Here is a 12,055-nt window from a genome sequence, read left to right as displayed (position 1 = left end):
AGTGCTAGGAAAATGTACTTAGTCTCTTAACATCCGCCTGGAAATTGCATGGAAAAATAGCAGAAAACAACATTTTTTTCTTATTCTGAGTGCTGGAAAAAATGCCTAAAATCAATCAATATTTTATTTGGATGGCCTGTCACATATGGGAGGGTGGTGCCTCATCCCCCACAGCAAACTGTCTCCCCCTGGCTCAGCTTGCAATAAAAGACGTTTATTGCCCCTTTGAAGTTTTTCAGTATGTCCCTCAGGTTGGGTGGTGGAGGAACTTGCACTTCTTGGCTAAGCATTAGCCCCACTGGCTTTCTTTGGCCCCTATGCTAGTACTGCCTTTTAGTCTGGCATAACAGGCAATTATCATGCCCTCAGCCACCTCATGTGTAATTGCGGAATAGTTCACTTATAAATGTGATTTCCAGGGGGAGGTAAGACTTCCAATTGAGTTTTTCCTGCCTGAGCCAAACTGGTTTTTCTGGTATTCCTGAGCCCCTGCCAAGTTGATTGAAGTCTTGTGGGGGGAAAAACATAATATACATGGCTTTGTCAGCCCTCGTGCCCCCAACATATTCACTGACAATTCTGTGCAAGCAAAGCTAGCTTTACACGGTGGCTTTTAAAAGGGATTTTACTTTTTCCTATTTTACACATGTGGAGGCCGTATTTCACCCAATGTTTGAAATGCAGTTCTAAGTCAGGGGATTCTTTTGATTTTTCCTTCTTGAATGGGTTTGCATTTGTAGTTGATCCATAGGCACGGAGGGGTAGACCGTCTGCACAGGGTTCTTTTGATTTGACACAGAAGAAAAAGCCAAGCCGTTTTTCATTCATTTGCAGTATTTCAGAGTGCTGCCGTTCACGTGAAAGGGAAAACAAAAGCCGTGTTGGGTTGCAATGTGAAATCCTTGCCCCTCATGTGAATGAACAGTAAAACCAGGCTATTTTCTGTTGTATTGCCTAACTCTTTGGCATTCAGATGGAAAGAAGCACGCAGGGCTGTTTTTTAATGCAGCGCATAACTTTGTGGTATTTCAGATGAAAGAAAAATCAAACACAGGGCCGTCTTGAATGCAGTGCACAACTTTGTTATTCAGATGATAGAACAGCAAATGTATAGCTGTTTTTCAATGCAGTGTTGAACTGCTTGCCACAAATGTGCCAGGGAACACACATGCAGCCATTTTCTGTGGCAATGTTTAACTGCATTTTTTTAGGTGAAAGGGATTTCTGTTAGGGCCTGTAAATGCACCCGACACCAGGCGCTCTAGCAGATCTGAAAAGGAAGGAGGGCTTGGGGGGGTTAGTTAGTCGAATGGAGAGGGAGAGTGCAAGACAGCTTTGTTGTGCCATTGGTAGCCACTGTTTGGAAATAAAAGTCACTGGCCCTCACTGCGATACTGGCGCTAAACCATGGCGCTATTAGCACCATGGTTGGTGCTGGTATCGTAACAAGTCTGCCAATGTTCAATGGGGAATTACCAACCCATTCCAAGGTTGCCGGGGCGGTAATTCCCCATTGAACATTGGCCCTTCCCCATTCCCATTTTTGCCCCATAGGCCTCAATGGGACTGGGGAAGGCGCTAAGTATGGTACCGCAAATTGCGGTACCGTACTTAGCACCAAGGTCCCTTTGCGGGTCCCTACTTTAACGGCTGGTCTAGACCAGGTCGGGACCCGCAAAGGGACCTCGTAGCAAGGCGCTAAGTGTTTAATGGCGCCGCAGCCTTTTACGGCGCCGTTAATCACTTAGCGCCAGGGTCCTAATGAGGCCCACTGTGTGCTGTGTTTGCTTTTTAGGTGTTCAGGGTTTGGTGGTGTTTTGGTGCATGAGTGTAAATGGGGTGGTTTGATTTTCTGTAGTTTGGTTTTCTGTAGTGTGTTGGGTTGAGTTGGGTATTGCAAAGTGTGTGCAGTTTGTGTTGGTTTCAGCTTTCTGCTGTGGTAGAGGTATGTGTGTTCTTGTTGGGTGGTAGAGGGTGAGGATATGTAGGATACTGAAAAACTTTTAGTAGGGTTAGTGATGAGATTGGTCTGTTTGCTTCTCTTCAAGGGTTGTGTTGATTTGGCTGTGCTAGTATCCCTGCATGATGGTTTTGCTTACAAATGCTTTATTTCATTGGTGTATCCTGGTTTGTGTTGTGGTTGGATGTTTCTCTTCAATGGTATTTCATGTTTTGCTCTGCGAGTTAAAGATCCATGTTTTTAGAAATGTTCTGAATATTAAGTGTTCTTTGGTTTTTCATATTTCCTTGAGGAATAAGTTTCAAAGTTTAGGGACATGCAGGAGAATTCTGATCGACCAAATTTCAACTTTGAAGAATGTTTTGATCTGAGGTGAATGTCATTGCTGGACCTCAATGTTCAGAATTGTAGATGGAGATTGTTTCCGGTGTGAATTCAGTTCTTTGGCCATGGATTGCTCTGTGGGTTATGCAGAGTGCTTTGAAGAAAACATTTTTTTCCACTGTTAGCCAGTGTAGGGTGCACAGTGATGATGTGATGTGTTTTCTCTTAGTGAGTCTGATGAGTACTCTTTCAGCTGCTTTCTGCATTTGCTGTAGTTTTTTGGTGAGGTTGTCTGGCATTCCGAGATGCTTTTGGAGTAATCTATCCTTGGCATGACAAGGGAGATGACGAGAAGAGTTCTGTTTGGGAAGGTGAGGAAATGTATCATCTGTTTGATTGTGCGTAGATGGAAGGAGCTCTTGTTTTAAGTGCCTTCACTTGTGGCTCAAGTGTTAAGTCATTGTCCATTAATATTCCAAGGTTTTTAACTACTTTGGAAGTTTCAGTTTTCCCATTTCGGTGGACCATGGAATGTGATGTTGGTTCAATGGGCTTTTGGGTGTTTGTATGATTTCTATTTTGGCGGGGTTTAGATTTAGGCTGTTGGTGCTAGTCTATTTGATTATTTCTGTTAGGCAGTTGATATGGGTTTGATCGGGTTGGACAGTAGTGTTGATTTTATAGATGATTGAGTGTCGTCTGCATAGTTGTAGCAGGTGACGCCATGTCTTTTTGATGAGATTGAGGAGTGGGGTCATGTAAATGTTGAAGAGTAGTGGCAAGAGTGATGAGGCTTGTGTTACTCTGCAGGTTGTTGTATGTGGTGCTCAGTTGAATAGGGTTAGACACGTTGTTACTGTTCTTTCTCTCAGTAAGGGTTGTATCCTTAATAGAGATGTGTTGCTGATTTCTATTTCTCCAAGTCTTTTAAAAAGGGTTTTGTGGTGGACGCTGTCAAAGGCTGCTGAAAGGTCTAGCAGTACTAGCGCTGAGGTGATGTTGGAATCAATGTTAGCTATTAGGTCATCCCAGATGGATAGTTGGGCTATTTCCGTTCCTCTCATGGGCATGAAACCGACTTGTGCCTGTTCTAGTATCCAATTGTCTACATATTCCAGGATTTGTTTGTATATGTAGCTTTCTAGGACTTTCGCTGGGTATGGGATGTTTGATATCAGTCGGGAGTTGGTTAGGTCTTCTTTTTTTTCCTGAGGGGTCTTTGAAAAATGGTTTTATGGATGCCAATTTGAACCTTTGCGGTGCATTTCCTGTTGCCAGTGAATGGTTAAAGAGGTTTCAGAAGTATTCTGCAGGTGTTTATTGTAGTCGTATAGTCTTGTAAATGTCTTGCAGGTGAGGGACTACTGGTGAGCCTGCTCTGTTGCTTTGGTTCACTAGGATGGAGAATCTTTCTGTCAAAATTGGTGAGAAGAGGGTATGTCTTGTTTGTTGGTTCCAGAGTTGCCTGGTTAGGGGTGTTGTTGGTGTTCATGGGCATACTGGATGTGTGTGCCAGCAGTCACACAGTTGCAACTAAGGCACGCATGGAATGCAAACTTTTGAACAAATTATAATTTGAGAAACATAGAAAAGAGACAATAGTAACAAATCACTAAGTGCATGTCTAACACTATCCATAACAATATTATTTTTTGCTTGAATAGATTTTATGAAGATGACACATATGAGCCAAAACCTAAAATGAATGGAAACATGTATTCTGGAACCAACCTTGTCTGCACTAAACGTTCCACTATGCCTAGCCTACAGCATGGTAGACCAGAGGTAATGGAAAGAGTGCCAAAGGCACTGGATCCTAAAACAACAGATTGGCCCTCACTATAACTCTGGTGGTAGCCGCCGGAGTTGTTTTTTTTCCGGCACCCGCGAATGGGCAGTAACTGGGTCATGCTGAGTTTGGTGGACCCGGTAATTGCCCATTCGCGGGTGCCGTTATGGCCGGCCTCCCGATCTCCATTCTGCCCCATAGGGAAGAATGGGGGTCGGGAGCATGGTTGCACCGGCACCGTTTATAACGGTGCTGGTGCAATCATGAGTTCTGCTCGCGGGTGCCGGTATGCACGCCTGGTCAGACCAAGCGTGCAGCCCGGCACCCGCGAGCAGAACTTGTAGTGTGGTGGAGAGGTAACAACGGCACCGGTAGCACTACCAGCGCCGTTGTTGCCTTTCCGCCACACTCATAATGAGACCTATAGTGTTTTCTTAGAAGCTAAAACTAAACGTGCAAATCCATTTGCTCATTCAATTTAGTTTTTGTCAAGCCATCCTCCTGCATAGTGCACACCGAAGATGGACATATTTTCTTGTAGTTGAGCCCTTTTTAAAAAATATTTATTTAACCTAAGCCCCGGCATACAATTTTACAAATGTTATAATCAACCAGCTATCTGGTCCTCAATTTAACAGAACCGGAAACAAGCCATTTATGTTTTACAATGGCTCAACCTCATTGAAAACACTTTGTAAATCAGGCCCCGTGACTTCCAGATTGCACAAGAATCTCTTTATTTGGAGCACGAACCCACTGAGCTCTCTCAGCATGATACTTGCAGATCTTCTTGCATAATTAGCTAGGCTACAAATAAAAGTGATCACTTATCTTGTATAACCATAATCTGCTGCCACAGTTGTGGCATTCATATGGCTGCAAATAACAGTTGCTAGGTACTGCAAGCCTGCAGGTGTTAGGTCCTGTAACACCCTCCTTACGGCATAAACTGTTACCCTCGGCGATTTGTACAGCGCTCCATGGATTCCTAGGTATGTTTGCACTATGGAAAACCCCAAAATAAAGTTACAAAAATGTTATAACCTGGTCACTCTAAATAATAAAATATGCCATTATTCCTTATCCCTCAGGTTGATTTTCGTATAGAATTATTGTGAACTCTGGGCTCTGATAAAGTCATCACTGAATGTTTTTTTTATAGGTCCTCCAGGCATTGCAGAACTTCCAGGACTTCCAGGACTGCGAGGACCTACCGGTGAGAAGCCAGGGGCAGCGCATTTCTTCCCGATAGATGCAAAGCTCTCAGGTTGACTCTTTCCATGGGTGAAAAGCACACCCAGTCCTGTTTTTCTTGGAATCCTGGGTTGTGTTGTTTTTCTAAATGCATAAAGGAGACAAACAAATTACACGTCCCAGAAAAGAAGAAGGAGAAAAAAAAGCAGGAACAGATGGTCTCATACAGGGAAGGGGCAATCCTGAGAGCTTCGCTTATGTGTCAGCCCCCCTATATCTGTCCTGTAAACCATGCCATGCACCATGTTTAGCCATAGATGCACTCCACGCCACCAAAGACCTGTCCTGCAGGCTGTGCTACCCCGATGCACATGGCGCTGTGCTAAGGAGTCTAGGGGGATAATGGATAGTGCAGACAAACCTGTGCATGTTCTGGACCGTGTTCATGTGTTTGGTGGTCTAGCCCTCATTTACACACCTGTCTTGGTTATATCTTTTTTTGCACAAGAAATCCTGGTTTGAGGGTTTCCTTCTGCAAGTGAGAACTCTGAGGGACCCATAATGACTTTTGAAGCAGCAGTAGAAACAGGCAGTGTAGCAAATAGTGCTTGCTTTTAATGAGGTCAATTACCTAATAACAATTACTTCCGTTTTTACCAGCACCCAGTAGTGGTTGCAGGTTCAATGAGGCTCATGAGGAACCATTATCTTTATTATCTTGAATTGTGCAGTAGTGGTATTCCCTGCTACAGTACCCAAACCATTTCCATTTTCAAAACAAGGGTTGAATTGGATTTTAAAAAGTTAAATACTAAATGTGGATTTTCAGAAATACTGCATGCTGTATTTGAGAATGCCTGGATCAGTTTCTGCTATGCCATCAGTATTATTTTAATGGTATCTATTCGTCGGCTTTTGCTGTAACTGCAATTACTGTATGTGGTAATCCTGGGGAAAAATCCGAACACCCCATATTGTGCCCTTTTGATTTGGCAGTGGCAGTGTGCCACAATATATAGCCCTGCGGTGAGCACAGACTGCCCATGATATTCTAAGTATGTCCACTCTGGACACTGATTCACACACAACATTCTGCCAAAATCTCAGAACTCCAAACACCAGAAAACTAAAAAAAGATGGCCATGTTGGTAAAAATAAAATGGACCAGTTGCCACCTCGTATCTCCATTGAATTGTTTTGGGCAAAGTTGATATTTAAGAGAGGCAAAGATGCAAAGTGTCTATTTTTGGGTTTGTACCTTGTAACGAGGAACAGGTGAGTGGGTGTGAGGACTAGCCCTGGTGAGCCTCATGAGTCATTAGAGTTAGCCCATCACTTAGATCAAAGGAGGTAATGCAGTAAGAGGTGGATTGTGAAATGCAAGAACAGTGTCCTGGTTGTCTTGATCTCTGTGATCTGATTAAATGCTGTTTTCTTTCTTTAGGTCCAAAAGGCAATCAAGGCGAGCCGGCTCCCATAGGTAAGAACAGACCCTGCACACATTCTTAAAATGGGGGCTAGTATGTGCATGTAGCTCTTGCACTATCTGAAATGTCGTCAGACCGAGCAGCATAGTTCATTTCACATCCTTACTGTTCATGGCCTGTAAAAATGTTATTGTATTTTGCCTTTTTCCCTCCCTTGCCTTGAGGCACTTTGAAACACATTGTGTATAGGCGCTATATAAATAAACTATTATATCATATCATGTTGCCCCTGTTTCACAATAGTTGATTCTTTTTGAGAAGTCCAGATAGTATTTCTTGAATTGCAGGGAAAGCCCACTGAGAGGCAAATGTATTGGCAGATCCCCTTTCACCATGCCCATCCAATTCCACTATAACACACCCAAGATCTACCGCCCCTATAATTCATCATATTAAGGGGATAGAACTACCATCTGACTCATTAGAAGAGTCCAGATTCACCCCAGGAACTAGTTCAACGATACTGCTACAAATGGTTGGTATAATACATGTCCACTCTGCTCCATCACTGCAATGTGCAGAGACTACTGAGGAGTCACTGCGAGTGGGGGAGAGCTCCCAACGTTTTGGATCTGTCATTGCATGTATGCAGTGACTTCTCTCTGCAGTGGACAATGCCCTGGTCTTGTCCACAATAGGCCCTGACATTCAACTCGCCCATTGCAATTTGCTAGACTGTGGGCCTCATTCCGGGTATGGCGGTAAGGGATAGCGGCCACCGGTAATGAGACCGGTGGCGGTATTCCCTTACCGCCATACTCCGAGTTCCCTCTGCGCCCTCGCCCTTAACGCCTGCTTTGAGCAGGTGTTAAAGTCGAGGGCGCAAAGGGGCCTCCAAGCCAATAACGGTGACCGTAATGAACGGTCACCGTTATTTGCATCTTCACCATTCCCATTGAGCCCTATGGGGGCTCATTTGGGAATGGGGAAGAGCCTTGGTGAATGGGGAATCACCGCCCCGCTAACCTTGGAATGGGGCGGTGATTCCGCCATCCACCAAGGCGCTGCCGGTCCGGGTACGGCGTCAACCAAGGCGTTAATAGCGTCATTGGTTAGCGCCGTACTCGGAATGAGGCCATGTGTGATTTTAGCTTTTTAACAAAATGACACCAACAGCCACATTTCCACTGATAAAGAGGGCTTATGGCTTTTAATGAATTTTTTAATGTATTTTACTTAATGAAAATTACAGGGAAAACAAAACTTTCTCATATTGATTTACCAAGCAGAGGACCACTGTCCTTAACAATGTGTGAGAGGATGTGGATGAAAGTTCAGATGATGCAGGGGAGGTGGAAACATGAACCAAGAGGACAGCTCAGGGGCAACGCGCTCATCTTGGAAGCAAGACGATGTGGAGCAACACACGCGTTATTACAGTTACAACCAGGAACAAGGGCAGTAGAGCATGATATAGGAACGGGATAGTGGAGGAAGTGCAACATTTTAGTATTGGGGGAGGGGTCAGTGCTGTGGGATTTTCAGAGAGTAGAAACGGGGAGAGGAGAACAGGGTGATGTGGTGGCATAGAATGCTACACAAGTAATTCTTCAGAAAGGAGGAGAGCACAAAGGTTGGATTTAAATAGAGATAGAGCAGGAGTACTCGGATAGGGAGAGGAAGAGCACTCCAGAGTAAGGGAGCAGGGAGAGGAAGAGAGTGGAAATGAGAGGGAATGCAAGGGCACGAGAGGTGGCCGGGAGGTGTGATGAGAATGATCGCAGGGTAAGATGGAGTGAGTAGGGAGTGAGATTGGCCAATAGGTAGGATGGGACAAGTCTGTGTACATTTTTGAAGATGATGAGAATTAGTTCATACTTTGCCCTCTCATAGATAACAAGCTTAACTGATGCCTATCTAGTGAGGTGCAGGTGAAGCAGGGAAGGTTGAAGACTGTACAATCAGCAAAGGTGAGGACTTTGTCAAGAGGTGATAAAGCATAGTTGTGTAGGCCATAGTGTGGACTGGCACAGTACTCAGATCAAAGAGTACTAAAAAGGAGATTAGGTGTTTAGCAGTGTTGAAGGGAAGATGAAGTCTTATTTTACTAATGTGGAGGAGATTAAATTTGGCCGCAGTGGCAGATTTGGTGATGAAGAGCGTGAAGTTGTGACATTGGTGAAAGACGACACCAAGATTGCGAGCAGAAGCAGAGCAGGGAAGGTTCTCAGAAGAGAATAATAGAAACGGATTAAGATTAAGATTAAGATTAAGATTAAGAGATAGTCTGTTTGTTTGGGAAGTAGAGAACTTCAGTCTCAGTGAACGAGTGACTGAGTGAGATTCCATTCAGTATTTAATGCGCAGAGACGGAAATATATTACCGTAGCTCGTCAGATAAGGAGGGAAAGGGGAAGAAGATCTGAGTGTCATCAGCAAAGAGTTGATAGGAGAAGCCAAAGGTATAGAAAGTGAATAGAAGTGGACCCAGGACTGACCCCGCTGGAACACCTACACCAAGGAGGGTGAGTGGGGAGTTAAGGCTGTTCTAGGACTCCTGGAAGTGCCAGGAGGTGAGATATGAAGCAAACCAAGTGAGGGCCTTGTCACTGATACCTAGGAGAGATATCGTTGAGAGAAGGTCAGAATGGTTGACGGTATCGAAGGCAGCAGAGAGGTTGAGTAGAATAGGAATAGATGTACGGTTAGCATGGCTAGTGGAAGAGATGTAGTTGTTGACATTGAAGAGAAATGACTCAGTAGAGTGCAGTGGTCGGAAACCAGAATAACGAGGATCTGGGAGGTTGTGTCTGTCAAGGAACTCAGTGAGTCGGTTGAAAAATACACACTGAAGGATTTGGGAATAGTGAGGTAGAAGAGAGACAGGGCAAAAGTTGCCAGGACAGTGAGGATCTAGGTTTCTGCGTGGCATTGGCATGTGTGGTGCCACTGCCCTCTGCAATATCTAAAATCCATAAAATGTAAGAATTCTGGGTATGGACATTTTATTTGGAAATCCTCCCTATGGCAAAGTCATCGACTTTGTGCTTTCTGTAAGCTATGATCCATGAATGTGGTTTGACTACTAGACCACAAAGGGCACCTGTTTGCGGGATTTCCTCTATGACTCCATATTTTACATCGGTTTGGTAGGACACCCTTCAACACTTTGACCCAGAGAATAGGGGTGTTTAGAATGATTCTCAAATATTTTAAAATAGTTTATACTAGCAGTTATCTCTTGATATCTCATCGTTATCCAGCTTGATTTGAGTGCCTCAAACAGTTATATATGTATTCTCGTTGATGACATATTTGATTTGTTTTTCAATACTGCAGGCTCACTAAAAACTAGTTAACCTCCAAAAAAGGGATTAGATGTCGTTTCCTTTTTGCAAAACTGTATTTAGCCAGGAAACTTGTATGAATGAGCGTCCTTTGTAGGACCTCTGCCCCCAGTCCATGCCCTTCTTCTTTATGGTCTGCCTTTCTGGTGAGAAAACAGGTCACTCAGTGCTTGGGGCACTTAGTGCCCTGCACTTCTCTCTCAGCCACCATAGATGATGTCTTGCCTTTCGTGGTTGATGTCAGGATGCCACACCTCAGCTTCAAGAAATACTGGCACCACCACCCTGGTACTTTGGGCAGCTGCTCTGCCTCCAGCATTTGTTCTGTGTCTAAACTGGGTGGATGTGCATCCTGGGGGCATACAAACATGTTTATAGGGCTATGAAGTTCCAGACTATGCATTCACACGAAGTTTCAAAGTTGCCAATGTTTACACCTCTAGCAAAGGATGTTGGCTTTACACGTTTGTGATGGATTACATCCCTCCATGAATATCAATAACACAGGAAATATATCATTCCACACAGGAAAAAACATAAGATCCTTTTTATAGCATTGTTTCTAGGCGACATCCTCTTGTGTAATGGAAGCAGGTCTGTGGTGTGCTGCAGGGACGTCATTTCACCAAAATGCCAGGTGTAGCGGAAGTGATATCACATTGCCACGCCCCCCAAGATTGACACCACAGAAAGTGATCTCATCTGACTACGTCCCCCCCATGTGACATCACAGGAAGTGACATCATAAAGCATTATCCCTCAGGATACTAAGAAAAATATGGTCATGGTATTACTGCATTGTGACATTTCATACAAGAATGGATCTCTCTCTCTCTCTCTCTCTCTCTCTCTCTCTCTCTCTCTCTCTCTCTCTTTTTCTCTTCTCTCTCTCTCTCTTTCTCTCTCTCTCTCTCTCTCTCTCTCTCTCTCCCAGTTCGTATATTATCAACATCCTTAAGCCTCCCAGTACACATAAAATCTAAGACACCCTGCAGCAACTCAAAAAATATGGGATATAGTGTACGTGAAGTCCAATAACGTTATGTATTCGGTAATGTGTTAAAATGGGCCAAACGTCACATTGCACATAAACTGGTGTATTCTGGAAGTGCAGCAGCACACTTAGAACCAGATATTGCTGAATTTCCACACTTAAAACAAGGGCAGACGTCCTTGAACATAGACACACATTAAGACAACCAGGGCCTGATTTACAGCGCGTTTTCTCAATGGGACCTTCCCATTCAAAAAGGCTTTTGTAAATCAGGCTCAGCTTGTGCTCTGTAGCACCAATGAGGTTTTCACATTGAAATGTAAATCAAGCCCAAGAGACTTCTGGGAGAGGCCACATGATTAAAGCTATAGACATACATATTCCTAAAGCCCTGAAGCACCATGACAAGAATACATTGCTGAAGAGGCAGAGTTTCTACATATACAGGAAGCTGCCAGAGCTACACTGTCCCAAAACCCCTCGAAACACTACTGAGCTCTGGCAGCTGTCTGTCCATAAAGCTTCACACTGCACAGATAACAAAACATATATCAAGTTCCACGGACATCGAGACACAGCCAGTCTGCTATCTCAAAAGCACTAGACTTCACAATCAGACAGGTCGAATCCCTGCGGCTCAAAAGACCAGGCAGCCATGAGGTCTCCTGGGGAACACACTGCCCGCAGGATACTAACAGGCCGATTCATGGAATTAATGTGCGCTGAAATTTTCAGTGCAAGCATGCGAAAGCGTGCGAATTGCAGTGCCAGTGCAAAAATCGCTGCGAAACTCACGCACAGCGATTCATGGAAGTCCGTGCGGATGGAAATCCCAGGATGTGCGCCAAATTTCTGCGTGGCGCATGCTGGCACACATGTCTCCAAACAGCGTGCGCTAAGCGCACAGTGAAATCGCACATAGCGTGGCGCACACAACAAAATTAGGAGGAACGGGGGCGTCACACGGAATGGGGAACAACTTGTGAAAATGTGGGCGTCACGGGGGAAGTACAGGAGGCA

At 44.4% G+C, this 12,055-nt stretch overlaps 1 protein-coding gene across 1 annotated transcript in view; it reads left to right on the top strand.

Moving 5' to 3' along the window:
- LOC138471865 (ficolin-2-like) overlaps positions 1-12,055 on the top strand; it is a 512,022-nt gene that overhangs the window by 149,959 nt on the left and 350,008 nt on the right. The window contains exons 4-5 of the mRNA XM_069609724.1: positions 5,236-5,289; positions 6,712-6,747. Coding sequence (XP_069465825.1) covers positions 5,236-5,289; positions 6,712-6,747 — 90 coding nt within the window. The remainder of the gene's footprint in view (positions 1-5,235; positions 5,290-6,711; positions 6,748-12,055) is intronic.

Source organism: Ambystoma mexicanum, chromosome 8 (genome assembly GCF_040938575.1).
Source record: "Ambystoma mexicanum isolate Mex_15411 chromosome 8, UKY_AmexF1_1, whole genome shotgun sequence".
Classification (NCBI taxonomy): domain Eukaryota; kingdom Metazoa; phylum Chordata; class Amphibia; order Caudata; family Ambystomatidae; genus Ambystoma; species Ambystoma mexicanum.
Note: the sequence above shows the minus strand (reverse complement) of the source record. Positions and strands in the feature narration are given on the sequence as shown.